Source organism: Anabrus simplex, chromosome 3 (genome assembly GCF_040414725.1).
Source record: "Anabrus simplex isolate iqAnaSimp1 chromosome 3, ASM4041472v1, whole genome shotgun sequence".
Lineage (NCBI taxonomy): Eukaryota > Metazoa > Arthropoda > Insecta > Orthoptera > Tettigoniidae > Anabrus > Anabrus simplex.
In genome coordinates this window covers 346,925,467-346,948,625 of record NC_090267.1, presented here as the reverse complement: position 1 = coordinate 346,948,625, position 23,159 = coordinate 346,925,467, and the positions used below count along the sequence as shown (strand labels likewise).

General features: G+C 37.2%; 1 protein-coding gene across 1 annotated transcript in view; it reads left to right on the top strand.

Annotated features, from left to right (window-relative positions):
* The window catches only part of cv-c (crossveinless c), a 399,421-nt gene extending 378,947 nt beyond the window's left edge, over positions 1-20,474 (top strand). The window contains exons 13-15 of the mRNA XM_067144480.2: positions 10,217-10,498; positions 11,810-11,989; positions 17,071-20,474. Coding sequence (XP_067000581.1) covers positions 10,217-10,498; positions 11,810-11,989; positions 17,071-17,185 — 577 coding nt within the window. The 3' untranslated portion in view covers positions 17,186-20,474. The remainder of the gene's footprint in view (positions 1-10,216; positions 10,499-11,809; positions 11,990-17,070) is intronic.
* Positions 20,475-23,159: the final 2,685 nt, after the last annotated feature.

Sequence of the window (23,159 nt, the reverse complement as noted above, 5' to 3'; positions counted from 1 at the left end):
ACAAGTTCTACCATTACAATGTGAAATGTATGTGCAAACAAGAAAGACAGGGAATCCAAAAAATAAATTTATTCAGATTTTGTGCTTTGCATTTAAGGAACATTCAGATGGAAAAGAAACCCATGCAAACTTGTTCTGGGTGACTTATGATGTCTGTGAAAGTATTTCACATCGCAAACATGATTAATTTTGTCTGTATTAAGTTGACAATATTTGCATTTTTTGAATAAAATATGCAAAAATACACAATATTCCGTTTGGGTACATTTGTACCCTGCTTGGTAATATGTGTGTATGTGCTTAATCTTGGTATTAGGAAGGTTAAAAAAAGTAATTCAAGTTTGGTCTACTCTCTTCCTTCCATGTACTTCTTGTTGAAGAATTCCTTATAATTTTTAAATTAATTATTTTGTTTTTACTGAACACCTTAGTTACAAGTAGTTCCTGGATGTATGATGAACTTTCCTTGTTTCCATCTATATTATTAAACACTTGATAATTTGTAATTATGAAAAACTTTGATATTTTGTTTTTATGTCAAACTAATCCATCTCTCTGATGTAATTTTGAACAGTTCTTCTCGATCAACCAGCATTCTGAGGTAGGTACCACAGAAGTGATGTGAATGGAATTGTCTGCATCCTATACCCCAAGACATCTCTGAAAAAAATTGTTTCACGATATAAAAGTGTCTTGTCAGTTTAGGATTCTGTGTTCCTATCTTTCCAGTATCCAAAGGTATTGTGTTGCTGCCTTTTGAGTACCAGTGCATACTGTGTTGTCACCAGTATTGTTACCTCTCCAGTACCAATACATTCTCTGTTGCTGCCATTGTCGAGTTGTTACCTTTCCAGTACTGTTATTGATGTAATCCTGTGCTTTCCATTACAAATACATACTGTGTTGTTACCTTCCCAGTACTGCATTGATACCGTATATGTTGTATTGCTTCCTTTCCAGCATCAATACATACTGTATTATTAATTACCCTTCCAGTAGGCCTACTGATACTTCGTTAGTGTTGGCAGATCATTCTGTATAAATGTAGTTCTGTAGTTTGGAAGACCATGTTACATGTAGTGGTTTAAAAGCAGAGTATAAGTTAATTTCCATACAAAATCATTTACCAAGATCAAGAGAGATTTTTTTTTAAATGTTGTGATGACGATTGTTGTTTTAAGAGGAAGTACAACTGGGCAACTATCCTATCTTAACACTAACGACAGGGGAAAAGGAAGTCACATCCTTCAAAGAATGAAAATATCAGCATAAAACAGGAAGGGCCACAGAGGGTGTAAAAATGATCGGCCTAAAAAGCCAGTACTGTTGGGAGTGGAAGAGGACAAGAGTTGATGTCAGATGAGAAAGATGAAAGTGAGGAGCCTGTAAACAATGTCAGATTCAGATGTAAGGTTCATGATCACCTACCCATGCTCCCAAGGTGATAGCTATGGGGGAGTGGGAGTTCCCCTTTCAGTAGTCTCTTATGCTAGTCGAGGATTAGTGGATGTATCGACTACTCTCTCCCTCAGGGGTATAATCTGTGTATGCATTGGTATGATAATAATAATGGTGTATGGCCTCCGGAGAGGCCTGGTGCAGGTCTTTTTCTAGTAGACGGCCTATTAGGCGACCTGCATGTCTGTGAAGGTGAGGGCCCCTACCTAGGATGATTTCTAATGTTGAATACACCACACACACCCAGCCCCCGTGCCATTGGAATTAACCAATTAAGGTTAAAATCCCCAACCCGGCCGGGAATCAAACCCGGTCCCCTCTGAACCATTCAGCCAACGAGTAGGACATTGGTATGATGAGTTAAGGTGATAAAAGATGTGGTAGCCAAACATGATAATAAGGTTATTAAAAGTGGGTTATATATGGGAGAGCAGTTAGGAATTATACGTTGATAATGACGGGATTAGATTTAAAACCTTTAACCAAAAGTTACTTTCTTCCCCTTGTTATTCACGTGTATCTGTACCCGCAAGGTCAAAAGTCGAAACTCTCAATTCTTACACTTTACAGGAGATGAGAAAAATGCTTCATTACACTCTTTATTTATTTTTTACCATACTGTATCTCTGTGGCTCAGGCGGCAGGATGCTAGCCTCTCGCCACTGGGTTCTGCAATTAAAATCCCGACCACTCCCAAGTGATATTTGTGCTGGACAAAGGGGAGACAGGAGAGGTTTCTCTCCTGATACTCTGGTTTTCTCTGTCATCTTTCATTCCAACAACGCTCTCCAATATCATATCATTTCATTTCATCTGTCAAGTCATTAATCATTACCCCAGAGGATTGTGGCTGGCTTTGGCAGCCAGCACAATTTGTATCCTCGCCGCTAGATGGAGGCGTCATTCATTCCATTCCTGACCCAGTCGAGTGACTGGAAACAGGCTGTGAATTTTCATTTTCATTATTTACCATAGTGCCGGGAGTGTCCGAGGACATGATCAGCTCGCCTGGTGCAGGTCTTTCTATTTGAAACGTATGGATGACCATATAAACTTGATGCCTTAATGATCCTGACCATCAGGCAGACTATTGTTCTATTAACTATTGTTAGGATTTTCTTTTATATTTAAGCTATTTATTCCTTTATAATTTTACTTACTTGAATCATTTTTAATATTCTATTTGTACAATTATTTTATTTCTTTATTTATTCACTCTAATGCAATGTGGGTTTACGTAAGGACACAGAATAATAACAAATGAAGCAGGAAGGCAAGTGCCCTAGCTAGAAATAATGAAAATGAGACATTTTCAATATTGGGATTTTAGTTTTATTAGGATGGGGGGGAAAGCAAAAGCTGATAGAGGGAGATGAAATATGTAATGTAGAGTTTGAAGGCTGCAAACAGAAGCAGGGCCAAACTTGGCTTAGAACTCGGTAGTTGTGAGGTTTGTAGGATCTAAGCAGTTTTATTGTACACCAAATGTATGAGGGACAGATCTTAACTAAGAACGTGAGATAACTTAAATCTGTCTAAATTTTTATATAAACATCACCTTGTGAAGGCATAATTTAATGTCAAATTTTAGTTATTTAGTAGACAGGTATCAAAGACCCAAATATGCAGTGTAGAACATGAACTCTCCTAAAATCTTCCATCATTCTCTGTTTGCAGTGTGCTTGGGAGTTCATTGCTGTCAGTGAAAGGAAGTGTAATCCTTCCCTAGATGGTGTTGGTGATTGTTTTTTTTTTTTTAAGAGGAAGTACAACCAGGCGACCATTCTCTATCAACACTAATCAGAAGGGGAAAAAATGGAAGGGATCTGATACTTAGAAAAATGAAGGTATTGGCCGAAGGAAGAAGAGAGCCAAGAAGGGCGTGAAAATTATAGGCTTCCTAGGTCTGGAATGCTCTAATACCGTCAGGGTCAGATACGAACAAGAGATGACCAAGGGAGGTCCGATAGGATGGATGAAAGTGAGGAGCCTAGCACAAGTAAATCCTCCTCTAGATAAAATGAACCAAAGAATCCTGTAATATTTTGGCCTTCTTGTTCAACATCTCTTTTCTGATGTGAGTGGGAATGATTTGATAGGATCACACTTTGCTGAACTCCCTTCCAAGAAAGGTTATTGAACAAAATCATCTTTTACTTAAGGTCTGCATTTCGAATGCAGTACTAACCTTAACAGCTATCACAGTAATCAACCTAAGAAGAGGTTTATCTTTGATCTTTACCTTGCTCCTGGTAAATACTGGACAGTATTTCGAGGAAAAAAACAAGGTGTTTGTGCTGTTCCTTATTTTACAGGTTCATAAATATCATTTACTACATTCTAGTTTGATGTTCATCCATTTCTCCTGGATTGTGTACCTTAATGCTGTGCCCATAGTGTGAGAATGTAATGTGCTGTGACTTGTAGGGATAGGTTGCATACAGTGTCAGAGTTCTTGCTTTTAGTGTCGCCCACCCAGTTAGGCTTTTATAAGACTCGAGGATCCAATTTACTCTATTTCATCCAAAATGTGAACATTATTGTTGTTTTCTTTCTGCACAAGTTATAAGCATTAAAAAGGTATTTTCTGTTTCTGTTTTACCTTTTACTTATGAATTTGAATAGATTTCTTCAGGATAGATATTTCTTATTATCACATGTATCTGTACCTCAGAGGTCAAAAAGTTGTAACTCACAATTCTCACACTTTACAGGAGATGAGAAAAACACTTCATTGCACTCTTTATTTATTTATTTATTTATTTATTTATTTATTTATTTATTTATTTATCACAGTGCTGAGAGTGTCAGAGGGTATATTTGGCTCGCTTGGTGACAGTATTTCTATTTGACTCCCATGGGCGACCTGAGCATCTGGATGTGGAATGATGATGGTAATGGGGTAGGGAGAGGATGAAACCTGGTGTCATCATGTAGCCTGTTCCTGCCGAATAACACCAAGGGGTCTGCTTAAAGCTTCACTTCCTCATCTGACACATGAATCGCCATCAACAGTGTCATATTCCCTCGCTCCTTACAAACACTGCAGAGAGTGATTACAAATTGTATACCACCACGTCTCCTACTCCGCTGGCCAATGTTCTGATGGTAAATTTTTTTTGACCAATGGGACTCAAACCAGCTAACCACAGTGTCAGACCATACAGACTTGGTGCCTTAATGATCAAGGCTACCAGGTGGGCTGTTGCATCCTTAATACCAGTGCATAGTTAGAATTTTCTTTTACATTTAAGTTATTTATTCCTTTATAATTGTACTTGATTCATTTTTCATTCATTTTTAACATCCTAATTGTAAAAAGTTTTATTTCTTTATTTATTCAGTCTGACCCAATGTGGTTTTACCTAAGGATACAGAATAACTATAACTTTGTTTTTACATATTCCAATGCCTGAATGGTAAGCGTAGTGGCCTTCTGTTCAGAGGGCCCTGGGTTCAATTTTCATTTAGTCTGGTTAATTCCTCTAGCTTGGGGACTGGGTGTTTGTGTTCATTTTAATGCACATCTTCATTTACATACAACACATCACACTACCTCAGAAATGCATAATAGTGAATACATCCCTCCATTTAGGGTTTGCATCAGGAAGGGCATCCGGCCGTAAAACTGGGCAAAATCAATTCAAAGTGCTGACCCCAGGTAACTGGGAAGAGGTCAGGAGGAGGAGGAGTGGTGGTAAATGTCTATTCTAGTCTGTCATGACATAATCCATACAAAAAGTTTTGAAGAATAGCAACCGAATTCTATACCAATAAGCAATATAGGAGGTATGGCTGCCTTTTTACAACCTATGATGGATGTCAATAAAGCTGGGAGGTACAGGATGCGACAGAAATCCTGAAAAATTTCAAACGTAAATAACTCGGCAACGCATCAAGCCATTTAAACATTTTTTGGACAGTTGGAAAGAGTAGTGTTTGCCATTTGTGTCACATACACGCTAGGTTTTGAAAATGTCATACAAATGCCGACCGTCCTGTTCGATGCACCTCTGAAGCCTCTCCCTGAAGTTCCGTATGACTCGCTTGAGCATATCTTGTGGTATTGCCTCGATTTCTTCACGGATGGCAGGTTTCAGGTCATGTAGTGTTTGCGGTTTACATAGGAAGATGCGATCCTTCAAATATCCCCAGAGAAAGAAATCGCACGGGGCAAGGTCAGGGGAACAGGCTGGCCATGAAACATCACCCTGTAAGAAGATGAGACGTTCTGGAAACATGTCTCTGAGGAGACCTGTCGACGCCCTGGCTGTGTATGCAGTGGCACCATCTTGTTGGAACTACACAGCAGGATTCCCTAAGTTGGTGAGTGTCGGCTGCAGGAAGTTGCGTAACAGCTGTACGTAATGATCCGATGTTACTGTTACAGTTCTGTCCTCCTCTTCAAAAATGTAAGGGTCTACAATTCTGAAATCAGTGACAGCGCACCAAACAGTAACACGCTTGCTGTGGAGAGGTCGCTCATGGTTCTGTTGAGGATTGGTTGCGGGCCAGTACCGAAAATTTTGTTTATTAACGTAGTCTGACAAATGAAAGTGGGCTTTATCACTTGCCAGGACACTAGTGTCAGCTGCTACAGCTTTCAGGATAGTCTCACAACACGCTCTGCAGTTGGCCCAATCACGTTCACGGAGTTTCTGAACACCCACCATTTTGTACGGATGGAACTTCATGTCTGCATGTAAAATCCTCCTTACGGTGCGTTCGGAGAGTCCCAGAGAATGTAAATGCCTACGCACTGAACGTTGAGGAGATTGCGTAACGGCGTGTCTCACTGTGCGGACGGTCTCTTGTGTTTGGACGCTATGAGGCCTACCAGGCGGCTTCGTTTTCACATGATATAGATGTTGATTCCCATAGGGAACCTGAAATACTCGAATCACTTTTTCTCAAACTGTTCTACCATAACAGAATGGTGTTCCTGCTCGGACTTTCTCATGTCGACCTAAACCAAAGTGTCTGCGAAACAAATGCTGTGTTGTGGTAACAGAGTCGGCATTTTTGAAATAAGTCTCAATCACAAAATCTCGGTGTTCACCACTCCATGCCATGCTAGCTACTGCCTGGCTGACTGACTAGCCCGGATGAGACGTTGCAAGTGTTTGCCAAGGCCAAGACAGCGCGCAACATGACAATAACACCTCTTTGAAAGATGTGGCCAAAATACGACCTTTAGTTCACTCCAATCTACTGTATGTGACATAAATAGCAAACCCTGGTCTTTTAAACTGCGCAACAAAATTGTGAATAGCTTGTTGCATTGCTGGGTTATTTACATCTGAAATTCGTCAGGTATTTCTGCCGCACCCTGTACTACTTGTCAATGTATTCCGGACATCTTAACAGACATGTGGTGGCTATAATGTTATGATAATGGTACACATCATACTGTTTCTTGCCATCGGCTACAGTATTCAGCCAGTCAGGTTGCCTGCTCCAGGTTGGTGGTGAGAAGGGTTCCACAAAGTCAATCCAATGGGTTGGCGGCCTGCAACATCGTTGGCATTGGACTTCCTCTAGACCACCAGCTTCTCCATGTGGGGGCTACGGGCAATATGCCCGAAGAATGTAAGGATCTTCTTGCATCAGGGTACATAATCTTTGTTGTGGTCGTATTTTCCAGAGGTAATACTATATACCTGTAAATAGATTTTCTTCTAATAACTATTACGATAACAGAACATCAAAATCGCTAAAAATGGAATTACAGTTCTGGACTTCTGAGATACAGATATACAAAGTCTTCAGTATTGATGTCTATTATGTAGTGAAGATGAGAATTAATGATGTTAAGGGTTGTAAGATAACAGATGTACCTTTTTTGGGAGACGGTTGCTAAAGACAATCAAATAAAATCACCTGAAAGTGTTCCAATGAGGTATCTTAATGACTAGAAAAAAGTATGTGCAGAAATAGTTAGCATTGTTAAAATAAATCTTGAAGCTGATTATCTCTATAGAATGCTGGGTTTTATAGATTTATGTACACATCTACCTGCTGTGGTTACAAGAGAAAATGAACTGATCAGACTTAAACCTAGTCGCAAGAGTGTTAAAAATTTGTCAGAGGCACAATGGAGTCATAATGAAGGAAGTCGTTGGTGCCTGTTGATTTTTTTTATTATCCTAAGGAAGGCTTTGGTTTACCTTGCAGTACTTTAATGTACTACAAGGTAAAATAGTTATTTTTGGAACAAAAGAAACCTTGGTAATTGAAGCTTTCATGGCTGCTGATTGAAACACTGTAGATGCTGTCAAGATTGTAATCTATTCAGAGTACAAAAGAAAAAGAATGTCATTGTTAAAGGAAATTAGTTGCTAGTAACTCTTTGCAAACACTGGATTTCAATGGTTAACACAGTTTTGAAAGGTAGCAAACTATCTCAAATTTTTCAAATGAAAATTAATAAAATATTGATGTACTGAATTACAGTTAAATCCTTGGAATTCTGTTCTAATTTCTTTGCAGCTGTTGAGTTAACATTTTCTCTGACATAAAATCTTTAGAAGTGGAAATCTCAAGATGAACATGGTTCATTTCTGTTAATGTTTTTGTGACTTTGCCCTCATTCAACTGTCTTTCACTGCTGTGAAAAGTTTAGGAATTCTCATCATCATCATCATCATCATCGTCATTTCCCAACTCCAGTTACCCGGGTGTGGTGTACAAGCGCTTGCCATCTCGTTCTGTCTTCATACATCTTCTGATCCAGTACATCCTTCCATTTGTATCCTCTCTCCTCCACATCTGATCTTACAGTCTCTATCCAACGTTTTCTTGGTCTTCCCTGTGGTCTTCTTCCTACGAGATTAAGGTCGAAATATTTTCTGGCAGGTCTTTCCCTGTTCATTCTCATTACGTGCCCATACCACTGAAGTCTGTGTTTCTTTATGGCACTGATAATAGGAACCTCAATACCAGCTACTTTCCTATTGACATTTCTGATCTTGTCCTTTCTGGTTGTTTGGTTCATGGTCCTAATGAATCTCATTTCAGTTGCTTGGATTCTACTGAAGTCTTTGCTTAGTAGGGTACATGTCTAAACCGTACGTGAGGATTGGTAGAAAGTAAGTGTGGTACATGATTGTTTTTGCTTTCTGTGGTATTTTGCAGTCCCAGAGGAGATTCCTGACTTGACTGTAGAAGTTCGATGCTTTCTGTGTCCTGCTGAGTATTTCCTGCCTAACGGTGTTGTCTTTCGATATTGTGCTTCCGAGGTACTTGAAGTGGGAAGCTGATTTGATTTTTGCTCTTTCCAGAAATATATTTGAGCTTGTTCCTTCCCTGTTGATGGTCATTTTCACTGTCTTTGTTTTGCTCATCTTCAGTCCAAAATTTTTGAATGTGTTGTTCCATTCATTAAGTTTCTTCTGAACTTCAGCGTCTGTCTCTCACCATAAAAGCACATCAGCAGCAAATACCAGGGCATTTGGTTCACTGTCCATTTTCTTGATAGATTTGATGACCTTGTCCATTACTATTACGAACAGGAGTGGTGACAGAGCACTTGCTTGTTGGACACCTCTCTTTGTTTCAAACCATTTAGGAATTCTAACTATAGCAAAAACGTAGGAACTGGGAAATTGCAGATACTGCTGTTGGTTTGGTTAATTTATTGCTATTTCTTTTTACATTGTATGCTGGATTGAGTACAGAAGAAAAAAATTATTATATTAAAAACAATTTATAATACATAAAATGTAATGTCGTATTTGTACTGTGACTTGGCTAAAAACCTCGCATGGAGAATTGAATGTGTTCTGAGATTTCTTGTTCTCTCTTCATAGTAGACAAGTTTCTGATCTAGGTCAGCAGTAGTGTGTTAGCATCCAGATCCCAAGGTTGCAGGTTCAGCCCTAGCAGTAGTAGTTGGAATTTCACAGGACGGAAGATAGTCCATTCAGCACTCCTTGTCTTACGATGCCACATTCCTTATTTATCCAACAAAATTAATTAGAATTGAGCAGTAGGTCACCCAAGAGAGTTCTGGTTTCTCTGCCATCTGGTACAGTAAAATAGAATATCAAAATTGACACACAGGCAGCCTAAATAATATCATATTACAATCCTTTCATGTGCTGGCTGAGGGCACACATGATGATGATGATGATGGATGATGATGATGATGATGATGATAGTTATTGGTTTTATACTCGAGTAACTTCTTTAAGGTTTCTGGAGATGCATAGGTGGCAGAATTTTGTCCTGCAGGAGTTCTTTTACTTGCCAATAAATCTAGACATTAGGCTGTCATATTTGAGCACCTTCAAATTTCACCAAACTGAGATGGTATCAAACCCACCATCTTGAGCTCAGAAAGCCAGTGCGCTCCATCTGAGCTATTCAGGCCGGTTAGACAGAATTAAGGATGGCATTTGCGATGCAGTATCAATTCTTTCTTGAAGCTGTAACAGTTTTTGTTTGGTATTTCCCGTGACAGAGATTTACAGTTAGAATTTAGATGTCAGAGTTATAAAACAATTTTTTTCTTTTTCTTTCTCTTATATATTGCGTAGATTCCAGCTGACCTAATAGTATTTCTTTACCAGGTGATGCTGCTGTTGCTTGTTTGGTGGTATTGAACATCAAGATAATGCCACATCTGTTCATTATTATGATTATTATTATTATTATTATTATTATTATTATTATTATTATTATTATTATTATTATTATTATTATTATTGTTGTTGTTGTTGTTGCAGAAAATGGCATTTATTTATTTCTTTGGTTTCAGGAGTCGGGGTTGGGTAAGCATGTCTTGCTCTACAGACCAGCAAGTAGAAATGGCATACAAGAAGGTTGGTGATGGACACCCACTTCGTTTATGGAGAGTATCGACAGAAGTGGAGGCTCCACCACAAGAACTACTGCAGCGAGTGTTGAGGGAGCGTCACATATGGGACTACAGCTTGCTCAAGTGGAGAGTAGTTGCTCGACTTGACCCACAGGTGGAGGTGTTCCAGTATGTCTGTGCTAATATGGCTCCACTCTCTGCCAAGGACTACTGTGTGCTCAGGTATATATCTATAAATTTTATAAAATAAAGTCCCTGATGGGTGGTTGTACAGGCTCATCTTGAGAATCACCAATGGATTTTGATATGGTTCGCACCATTGTATAGAACATTTATTAGGAATGTTTAGGTATACAAAACATTTTTCAACAACAAAAGGTGGATGATCAGTGTCAATTTTAGTGAAGGAAGTGGAAAAATAAAACCAACCATCTGAGCACTTTATTGGCTTACAATGCCTACACTGTTGGCGAAGTATGTATGAATACAAAAAAATAGGTATCTAGGACAGTACTTGCCCATCTGTAAACAGCAACCCTCAACGAATGTTCTATTGTTACATTATTTAGTTCTTTTTCCGGGTTGAACAGTGTTGTTGTTTTCTGTATATTACATACAGTTTGCCGACGTTTCAAATACATTGCGGTATTCTTTGTCAAGGCAACTGAAATACCCCTACTCGATCCGAGGTAATCAGTCTCCCAGGCAGCAATCGCACTATTGTTATTATTATTTGACAGTCATATCACCACACAGGTGTACCTTTTTATTCAGAACCTGTCTTCAGACTCTTAAGGTCCATCATCAATGATTAATTTTTTTTTTTTTGCTAGTTGTTTTACGTCGCACCGACACAGATAGGTCTTACGGCGACGATGGGACAGGAAAGGGCTAGGAGTGGCCTTAATTAAGGTACAGCCCCAGCATTTGCCTGGTGTGAAAATGGGAAACCACGGAAAACCATTTTCAGGGCTGCCGACAGTGGGGTTCGAACCTACTATCTCCCGAATACTGGATACTGGCCGCACTTAAGTGACTGCAGCTATCGAGTTTGGTAATTTTTTAAAATTTAAAACACGGTATTTCCCATAGGTGTTTTCTTGAGATGATATGGAACCAAGACGAAATAAAGAGTAAAATAAATAAGAGAAACAGTTGACTGAATTTTATCTTGATGACACACTCATGCAGATTAACATGTTCTAAATAATTTTTAATCACTGATAATGAATGTTGAAGTCTAAAATCCAGTTCTGATCCATAAAATTGTATTAAGACTGTCAAATTTTTAAATAATAATAATAATAATAATAATAATAATAATAATAATAATACAACCATCAGCACTGTTTTAATATAATGGCTTTGATATTTTTTGATGACCATAACTTGTCCAGTATACTGTATATTCTATATTTTTAATTCAATATATCTTTATTTTTGTGTACAGTAAATGTAATTTACAGTTATAGTGTTCTAAAACAGAGTTTTTCCTCTTAAAATGCATTCTCATGGAAGTCGTTCTCTATTTAGATCATGGCGGACAGACCTTCCAAAGGGAGCGTGTGTCATAGTAGAGACATCTGTTGAACATCCTGATGCTCCAGTCATGTTGGGTGGTGTCAGAGGAATTGTTCTGGCATCTCGATATCTTATTGAGCCCTGTGGATCTGGCAAATCTCGCATCATGCACCTTTCAAGAGTTGATACAAAGTAAGTAAAAGTTGCTTCACCAATGTTGAGGCTGCTGACAAATATATTTTGTTAAAAATCACATTTTTAATGCCCATATGTAATTTAATTTTCCTTACCTCCTTGCATTGCATACAAAATGAAATAAAGTGTTATTAGTTTTAAATATAGTAAGGGCATTAATTGCTGCAACATTGAAATCATGGAAGGTTGAGGATGTAGTATCACGCATTTCAATTAGTGGCCCAGCTATGCACAATTATCAGTTGAAATAGACTGGCCCAACAATTAGATTTTAAGTCGGCTAAAATCAACCTGAGGAAGTAAATGAGGATAAGAACAACATACACAGTATTTGATTACTTGAGACAAAAGAATGATTGGAAATGCCTAGAAGCAATAGGACCTCTAATAGCATTTTATGGTGTCATATATATATATAACAGAGTCGATGATGATGATGATGATGATAATGATGATTTTTGCACATGACCTACCAATCATTTCCAATAACAAACATGCTTGAATCTTTCTAATAACAAATTGAACTCTTCAAGAAATCAAATCATAAGAAAAGTGTTGAAGAAATGTTGGAAATTATTAATTAGCCAGCCAAGCGAGTACGATGCAGGCCGTGTAGCAATAAGCTGGCATTCGGGAGTTGGAACCCCACTACTGGTAGATCTGAAGATGATTTTGTACCTTAAATAAGGCCATGACTACTTCCTTCTTGGTCCTAAACTTTTCCTAGCCCACTGTTGCCAAAAACCTTTGAGTTAGTGGAACTTTAAACCATTGTGAAGAAAAAAAAATAAAAATAAAATAAACCACGTTCACAAAATTAGTGAAATACATTTCATTTTCGAAACTCACTTTTGTGGAGTGTGAAGAGATGAGATGATGATAATTATGATGATAGCAGATGACCTTGCAATCCTTTCCAATAATAGACAAGCAATCCCGTCCATAGAAAGACTTCATGAAATAGTGGCAAAAACCACACTCCAAATAGAATTTGAAAAGATGCTGTGTATGGAAGGAACTAAATCAAGATTCAACAATCTACCATTAATCATCAAATTCAGAAAATTCTTCCAAGTAAATACATTTGAGTGTCTAGGCAAAATTATTCAGCCAGCAGCGATAAATCAGGAAGCAAACAAAGAGCTTACAAAATCACCTGGAACAGATAAAAGCCATCAAAAATCAAATGAGGAAAATTCTCAGAAAAATTCCAGGACCAAAATATGAAAATGGTATTAGGATGGAAAAGAAACCACAGGAGATTTACCAAATCACAGAAAAATCATATATACAGCCGAACCTCGATATCTCAAAACTCCATTACTCTAATTTTCAGTATCTCGAAGAAACGTAAATTCCCCGGCCGTTTATCCTATTCTCCATGTGTATTTATTTCTCTATTACTCGAAATTTAGTTAAACGAATTTCTCAATTTCTCAAAACAAACATTTCCTCCCTTGAAGCAAAAAATACTCTGTAACTCGAATTTTGTGCAAGATTAACTGTGCAATACGGCATTTGTGGTTTGTGAGGAACAGTTAACAAGTAAACAAAGGTTTACAGTGATGATGGGAGCTAATATGACGGGAACCAAAAAACTAAAACTTCTAATCATCGGAAAATTGGTGAAGTTGACTGTTTCTCGGGTGTAAATTAATTACCGGTCACATACGAAAGCAAACCTCGAAGTGGCGAATGATGAGCTCCCTTTATGAATCTCAGCTGCGTGGTATTGACGAGAAGTTTCAACGTGGGAGGAAAGGTTAACTGTAACAAACAGAAGAGACTAAGGGATTTTTTTCCAAAGGTGTTAACCAAGGTATTTTTCTTGTTTCACTACTGTATCCTGTCTTCTAAAAAGTTACTATACCAAGGGTTATAATTAAAGTGATGCCACAAAATAGTTTGTGTATTTTTAAATACTGTCAAAAACAATGTATTCAGTTTAAGTTTGTAGATACATATGATTCAATATTGTGGTACACTTGCTCAAAAACGGTATTCTCTGTATCTCAAAATCTTGATAACTCTTAATAAAATGTAACTTCCGAGGTGATTTGAGATTTTGGGGTTCCACTGTAGTTAGAAAAAGGTGATGAGAATTCTACAGACACCTACACAGAATGGTTAACAACAGGCTGACGAAGAAACTTCTTAACCTAGCACTATCTCCCCCACAAAACCCACAACATTCAGTTAATGGAAATAAAATAAGAAACTGGAATTACCAAAGAAACCATTCCGGATAGAACAAAATTTAGAAGCTTAGTAAGCATACATAAATTTGCAGAGAAAACTGAAAGAAAATGTACAGGATTGACAGAACAACATAGTAAGGAACTCTGTGAGTGAGTGAGTGAGTGAGTGAGTGAGTGAGTGAATGAAGAAATATTAGGAAGAAAAGAAGTTGTGCTAAGTAAGTACAAATGTGTTCCTTAGTTGGGCATAGCTAATTAATAATAATAATAATAATAATAATAATAATAATAATAATAATAATAATAATAATAATAATAATAAAAGTGATTGTATATGTAAAGGATTGTGTTTACAATTAGGGCTCAGATTTTATTAAATGGAAGTTTGAGTTACCATATATGCGTTTTTATAAACTGACGAATTTTACTTTGGCAATAACACCTAACTGTCATTTCCTTTGCCACTGCATGCTGGGAAAAATACAGTGTAGGCTATATGGTGACATCAGGTGATATTTTTCAGGTTTCTGTTTATACAAATACACCTGTTGAATTAATGTTGCAGATTCAAAATTTCAAATAATTTGAGATGAAATCATTTTGAGAGACTTTGTACTGTGCATATTTCATGAAGGTTTTTATTGAAATGTTTAAGTCTTAAGCTTTTCTATTGTGAAATTATTTCATAATCCTCTTTGTATAGCCTAATGCTTCAGGTAGTTCAATTAATCCAAGGAAGAAAGTGAGAATGATCTTGTTTCCTAGTGAGGTATATTTCTATCCTACAAGAAAAAGGAAATGTTGGAGGAGGAGGAGGAAGTGGTGTGACATAGAAGCAGGTAGTAATATTTTCATGGGGAAAACACTTGTTATCCATACCGCTAGTGAGGAAGGTTCTTTCAAGGATCTGGTTTGAGGTCTCAGCACAGAGAAACTGGTCCAAAACACATGTGCAGTTACTCAAAAATAAAGAATGAGCACATGGTATTGTATAACTTCTTCGTAGGTAAACCTTTCTCAGGAACAACTCACCTTATAGACATGTTTGTTGTGGGTATCAACAGGATTTATATCTGCATGGGAGGTGAATTATATTTTGAAAATTAAGTCTGATAAAGTTGTTAAATGAGATGAACAAACAGTACTGTGTGTTCATTCTCTTTGAGAGCGCCTATACAGTTTTCACATTCATTTCATTTTACCTTATAATTAGCTAAAAATAATTTCTCGGTTGATATTTGGTCTTGTGCTATAATGTCTCAACATTTAACATATGGCTGTCAGTGTTGGGAGTGTCCGAGAACACGTGTGGCCGACCTGGTGCAGGTCTTTCTATTTGGCGCTCATGGACAACCTGCATATCTGCGTGTAGAGGAGGATAAAGAGGTAGGGAGAGGATGAAGTTCAGTGTTGGCATATAATCTACTACTGTTGAATAACACCAAGGGGTCTACTCAAGGTTTAACATCTCCCCTCGACAGATGAATCGCCATCAATAGCGTCATGTCCCCTCACTCCACATGAACACTGCAGAGATGTTTGGAATTGAATCTAGGATTTTGGCTTACAATCTAGTGATTAGAGATTGTATACTACCACCCACCCTATTTTGCAAGTTAACATTCTGATGGTGAATTTTTTTTCCACCAGCGGGCTAACCACGGTGTCAGATCCTATGACACGTTAACAATCATTGCCACAATATAGCAGTACTATCATGTTGATCCCTCTGCATTTGTACAACAGCTAGCAGAGCAAGCTGTGAATGTAAATTTATATCAACCATCATTAGCACTTCCACACACAGTCGCTCACTTTTTTAATTATTGTTGTATAAAATCAGTTCTTTTTAAATTGAGGTCTAAGATGATATATCTTGGCATAAGATAACAGAATTTCAAAGAAAGTGTAATTTCCAGTTTTGTACAAGACTTTTATATTAAGTATAAAAGGCCAAAACATTGTATTGACCTATCACTATGCCATGTGTGGTAGTTTATTCTGCTATGAAGGTTCTGATCATTGGGATGTAATGAGAATAGCTTCATTTCAAGATCAAGGGTTTTTGATTAGAAAATCATAACAGAACAGGTGGTGGTGGTGATTATTGTGTAAAGAGGAAGTACGACTAGGCAACTATCATCTACATAACATTAATCAGAGAGGAAAAATGGAAGGGATCTGACACTTCGAAAACTGAAGGTATCAGCCAAAGAAAGACAAGGGCCATGAAGGGCATGAAAATAAAGTACTCCCTAGGCCTCGAGTGCTCTAATACCGTTGGGCTTGGGAAAGAATAAGAGTTGACCAAGGGAGGTCGGATGGGATAGATGAAAGTGAAGAGCCTGGTACAAGTAAGTGGAAGCAATGCCAGGACTCTGCTAAGGGCCCCGTGGTCGCCAACCCACGCTCACAAGTTGAGAGCCCCTAGGCCCCTTTTAGTTGCTTCTTACGGCAGGGGTGTTATACTACCACCCCCACCTACAGGGAGTCATAACAGAACATAATTGTTCACCGAATAATGCAAAACCAAATAGGAAAGAGGCTGAAGAAAGGCATTTTTCTAGACCTCGGTAGTAGATGGGTGGTGATACAGTATCAGTCCATCTGCAACTACACTAATGATGTCTCTTACATTGTGAGTATAAGTAGCTATATAGCTATAACTCTCAAAAAAATAATATTAATCTTGTGAAAGTCTATTTGTCTTGATATGTTGCTATAGGCCTAATTAATACCTCTAAAGACAGAATGGTAATTTTTAGTTCAATGAATATTTGGCAATGTTTGATTTAAGTATGGAGACATGAAGACTACTTTATTAATCTGTCAACAAAAAAAAAACTTGTGTAATACTCATATTTGTTTTTTACTTTCCAGAGGAAGGACTCCTGAGTGGTATAACAAGAGCTATGGCCACATCTGTGCGCTCTACCTCACGCGCATCAGGGCATCTTTTAAACACAACACCGATGGACCAGAGAGCAAGGTCTGACTATCTCATTCGGAAGATAAAGTCATGGCTCATAAGAAGTAACAATTGTCTGTAATGTACAGTGTTTGTGTCTAGAACTTGAGCAGAACTTTGAAGTCAGACTAAACCAAAATTTTTGTGGAAATACAGGTTTCGTTGGAGAAACAACAAAACATTTTCCTTGCCTCATGAACCATATAAAATGTTTCTACTTGTACATAAGTGAAAGCATGAAGACTTTTATTGGTAGGGTAAGTTGGCAATTACCAAAGGTGAGAAGTCAAGTACGGAAGGACTGTTTGATGAGCCTGAAGAATGACCTTTTCTTTTCTTTTTTTTTTTTTTTGTACAGTATATGATGCAACGTTGTGTATGTGTGTCTTTGTTAGTTGACGTTAAGTGATCAGTTAATCTACTTCCATTATCATTCCTTTCATGAAAGTAATTGCACATTAAGTAATGCTACTGATCTAATGTTTTGTACTGAGGCTACATAGTTAACATTACTTCTTTAGATTCTGCATTTTTAAAATTTTTATTAACCATATCACTAGTCAGAACTGTTGAATGTGGTTTAGATGTATAAATGTAACTCAGGAATGTGGATCAATATCTGAAAGTATGGTAAATATAAAATAGTGGCAGTTCTTAACTACCCAAAAGTATATTAGGAATTAAAGAAAGTTCGTATAATGAAATATGACTTGCCTGTATTTGATATGAAAAGAGAAATAAGCGTAGGTGGTAAAAGAACATTGGGATATAACTGAAGTGTGTGATAGACACTATTACAAAGATATATTGTGTGCTATGTTTATTGCATAATAATAGGGATTGGTCGTCTTATAGAAGTGAATATTGGATAGGCTGCAGGAACTCTTAATCACATATATGTCTGACATTTTCTTTCTTATTTGTGTATGACCTTATAATTAAATCATGTTTATGATTTGAGAAATTGTTCCATTTTAAAATATGTTTCCACTCTTTAAGGAAACACGTTTTAATGGATTCTCTTGACCAGAACCATTATACTAGTAGTCCTTGATAGAACAATTGCAAGGTTTTAAATATTATGTCATAAACATACTTCCATCATATTTGTCCTTTCTTTGCATCAACATTTTATGAATTCTTTCTATCAGTGAAAAGACTGTTTGAGACTTTGAACTTCACTGAAATTGCAAAGTGAACTTTCCAGAAAGTGAGGCATTCTATTGTACATAAAATAAACCGTGATGTAGAGATAGCGTGCCTGCCTCTTACATGGAGGCCCCAGTTTCGATTCCCGGCCAGGTCTGGGATTTTTACCTGGATTTGAGGGCTGGCTCATGGTCTACTCAGCCTATGTAATTACAATTCAGGAGCTATCTGACGGTGAGATAGCGGACCCAGTCTAAAACAGTTTAAATGGCTTAGAGAATCACTTTAAGAAACTGGCTCAAACAACAAAAGTGACATTGCATTTGAGAACCTTTGCTATCTTTTAACAATCAGTGGCATATTACTTCTGAGTGTTTTTTGTTATTTTTATCTTGTTTGATTCTGACCTCTTTCCTTTTAAGGAATGTAAGTTCACCAAAGAAAGGCATCGGTCTTAAAATCTTATACATTGGATGTTATAATTTTCTTAAGCTTTAACAGTGACCAGTTCTTTGGTTGGTGTTTGTAGAATGCTGGTAAGAGTTCCTGCTACCTAGCTGGTTTGTTTTATAATGATAAAAGGCCTTTTTTTTGGTATCAGTAAAATAAAAGAAACCAGGATTGGCCCCTGAAGTGACAAATATTGTTTTAGATTCTGTGTCTAAACATGTAACGATTATTCCAGAGTATGGAACGTACATAAATGTTTCATAGATGGCAAAACACCAATGAAATCTTCTTAGAAGTAAGAGTCGTTTTATTCACTATATGATATGAATGTAAAGATGTACTCATTGTTGGTTTGAATTATACATTGTCAAAAATGGCTAATCATGACATTTTTAGATGTTTATGGAAGTTGATGTTACAGTATATTGAAAAAATAATATTTAAAGCACATGCATGTTATATACAACTGTAACTTTTTGAAGTTAAATTCACCCATCAATGCATGTATTATCATATGGGGAGGACTTTTTATTTTCTTGTGTTTTACTTGCTACTAGATAAGAAATCTGAGTTGAACTGGGTTTAACTTTGAGTAACTCTTGTGCTGTTACTTCCAAGTTACAGATTACCATTTATTTAGTCAGGACATTGATAGCTTTACATAGCTTTTCTGTCAATTGCTGTGCCAATTCCTGAAACCCAGTTGGTTCATAAGAAACTTCTAACATCAGATTTGAAGAATGTAGACCTTACGTTGCCTGTAATCAGGAGGATTATATTTGTGTATACAAAATCTTTAATTTTAACGCAAGATATTTCAAGAGAAATTCATAATTTCACTGCTGGTATATCACTGGAACATCAATGTAAAGGTATAAAATGAAAACTCTCACAAAGTTATGAAAAATAAAATGTGAGCAGTTTTGTGTCATTCATAGCTGATATAGACTGTAATTTATAAATTTCTTGTAGTATTCTGGATCCTTGTCGTAACCTGTAATTTCAGGTGGAGTAATAAAAAAACTAGTACTGTATAATTGATGTGTTCTACACATGAAATTTCACAGAACCAAGTTATTGTCATGTCACCCCATGTGATGGTATTTTAGCAGATGTGATTTTTAATAAAGAAAATTCAATGTTTTTAACCAGTTTCTGGGATTTATAGTATATCAAAGAAGTTGTTAGGACAAGTCACTGAGATATATTTTTAAAAACTGCTAAGATTTTAATGATTATTGGTGTCAATGGTTTGTTGAAATATTTGATAATTGTTATGAAAGAAAATTCCCAGAATGTTCCCACTCCCTACAATTTCTTGTAGCTATTTATTTTTGTGCAGCAAGCTTCCCTTGTAATTAATGTATTTACATTCATCATGTATTACTATGATCACAAGCTAGATATGGTGTATGTTAATGCCACACAAACAAAAAAACACACACACACACACCACATTCACTTATTTAAACAAATTGACCTATTTTTGTATATATGTTTTATGTAAATATTACACATTTATAAATTCAAAGATTGATACAAATATCTTTCAATAAAAGTATATTTAGAGAAAGACAAAAGCATTTTTATGATTGTGTGTTACAGCTAAGATGATGTTAAACTGTAAGAAGTACATATTTATGTAAATGAGAGAATAATTCATGCATTTTTCTATGTACCTGGAAACTGTGAAAATATATGTCATGCTTGTTGAATATTTGTTGTGTGCTAATATTCCTGAAACCTTCTTTTCATCACACACATTATTCAGATATTTATCTAATCTATATATTTAACCCTCCAGTGGTTGCGTGGATTACTATTGTAATCCAGGCTTATTTGTTTCATATCTGTGAACATAATACACTTGCTTTTGATACATGCTGTTCAGTACCTTTCCTAGAAGATCTCCCCACTACAGTCACTGTGAAATATTACATCACTGACCACTAGCAAGCCGGTGGCATACCAAAGAGTTAACTCGGATTACAAATGTAGTCCACGTGACTATTTAGGGAATACTTGTGAAGTGGCAGTTTTGCGAGTCTCTGTGCTGAGACTGATTGTTTTGTGACGTATGCATTCTGTGACTGTCAAATTAGTTTTCTCTAGCGATTCTGAGTGAAGGACAGATATCAGTGGTTAATAGAAGACCAGAATGATGAAAACAAGGATTGTAGTGAGGTTTCATTAGGAACACCGCTGCCATAAATGCACTGAACGTGTTGTTATGTGCCAGAACCATGGTAGCCCCTTTCAGTACTTCCAGGAAGGGGCTAGTGACTCACACGACGTGGGATCTCCTAGTCGGCTCGTAGGGTGGGGCCGGCCTTTCCGTGTATTGTTCTCGTTGGCCGGCTTACCTGTGAGTTTCTTGGAGATTCAATGGTAATGTTCTGCCTCTAGTGACCTCGCAAAAATTCTGGATGAAATCATCCGAGCTATAAAAAGTGAGGCTAGCCGCGGACAGTCGGTGAGTATTGGACTCGAGATCTGTGTTGGACTCCATGGTGAAGTCAGTGAGAGACTCAGTGAGTTAGGGTTGGGTGGCTGGGCTGAGGGCGACAGAGGCGTTGGCTAGTGTCCCACCAAGGTATGAACGAGGAGCTGTTGTTGTGGTGTCGTAGAGACCAGTGAGTAGATGGGCTGGAGACAATGGAACGGAAGACGTGTACTACCTGAGAGAACTGTGAACTTTTGTGCATTTCTGTGGACTGAGGATGTGGACTGATGTTCGCTGTTGTATTGTCTTGCTGTTGAATACTCTGGAACTGCTTAGTTGTTCGCTGCATGCGACTCTGTGAATTACCGGACTATCTGTGGAGTCGAGCCAATGAACAGTTGTCGTGTGTTGTGTAGCCAGTGGCACTGTGTTCAAATACAGCGGTCTACACACAGCTGCTGTATGATTTGATTGGAGTTGGGAAAGTGAAAGTAAGGCTTAAGCATCCGCATGTGGACAAATGGGCTGGACCTCCTACTGTGCCATAAGGAAGAGGGACTTGTGAATAGACTTGTAATTAGTAAGTGTGGTCATTAGTAACTGGTTACAATTGTGTGTGTTTAAATATGTGTGTATTTATTAGGTCATACTGAAATAAATTAGAATAATGAAACAGATGGAGTTTTATTCGTAACTGTATATTCCAAAAATAATTGTGAGAAGATAACGAGGAGATCATTCCTACAAGATCTCTCCTTGGCACTTACGTAACTAGAAATGGAGAGGAGAATAATGTGTGAAGCAGTGCCAAGGGTGATAAGAGTACGTGGAAAGGTGCTGCTCAGCATTCAGGAGGAGACTGCAATGCCAGTGGAACCTCCTAAAGTACATGTAGGACGATGTTTTCTTTGCAGTCGACAGAGGAACAAGAGCACCCGGCAGCACTGCAATAAGTGCATGAATAGGGTGCGTCCAGAACACAGGAAGGAGGTTTGTGTGAAATGTTAGAGTGCTGAACAATACTGTGGCTCATGTTCAGATTAGAAGGCTTCGACTGCGTTGGTTTGATTGCGTAAGTACAGCATTGTATATGATTGGGAAACTGAATATATTATAAAAAATAAACTGTAGAAAAATGCTCATCTGTTATCAAATATTTCATGTTTTTATTCAGTATGGAAAATGTTACCAAATTTCTTTAAAAAATTCAAATTAAATAAATTTTCCATCCTTTGTCAAAATATTTGATATTTTGTGTACTTGTCTGATTAGTATATATATCATACTACATCATTCTTATAAATTCAAAAATCAACATTTGAAAACAAAAAATATTTAATAAAATACCCATTGGAAATTGGACTATGATTGTAATCCACGCGACTACTGGCATTATATTCTCGAGCACGACCACCGGAGGGTTAAAACATTAGGCTGATTCTTTTTACCACAAGTTTGAGAGAATGGCTGAACCAGTTGACATTGTAAAACATTTGGTCGAAAGCTGTTGGCCTGTAGATTTGCATTGTGTCTTTAAAAGCATAAACATTTCTTGCTGTATATTTGTAAATTATTAAAAAATTGTAACATTGTAATTGGTCAAAGTGCTCACCATTACTTCAAGAGGAGAGAAGTAATACATCTACAAACTTTGAAAGAAGATAAGGTCAAAGGGTTTGAAAAGAGGTACACGTTGAAAGGATACAAACTGAGAATATGGTAGACTGTGTTAATGAAAACAGGTTCAGAAATGGACTTAGGGAGACAGCAAAAGAAGTTCTGGGAGTGAAACTCAAAAGTAAAATAAGAAGGGACTGTGTTGAAGAAATGCTGGACAAACTGAAATAAATGAGAAAATGGAAAAATGTTGACACTAAGAAAGGAAGAATGATGGGTAGAAAATTAAATAATGAACAAAGAAGAGAGACTTGAATGTGCCAAAGGAAAGTGGATCAGAGA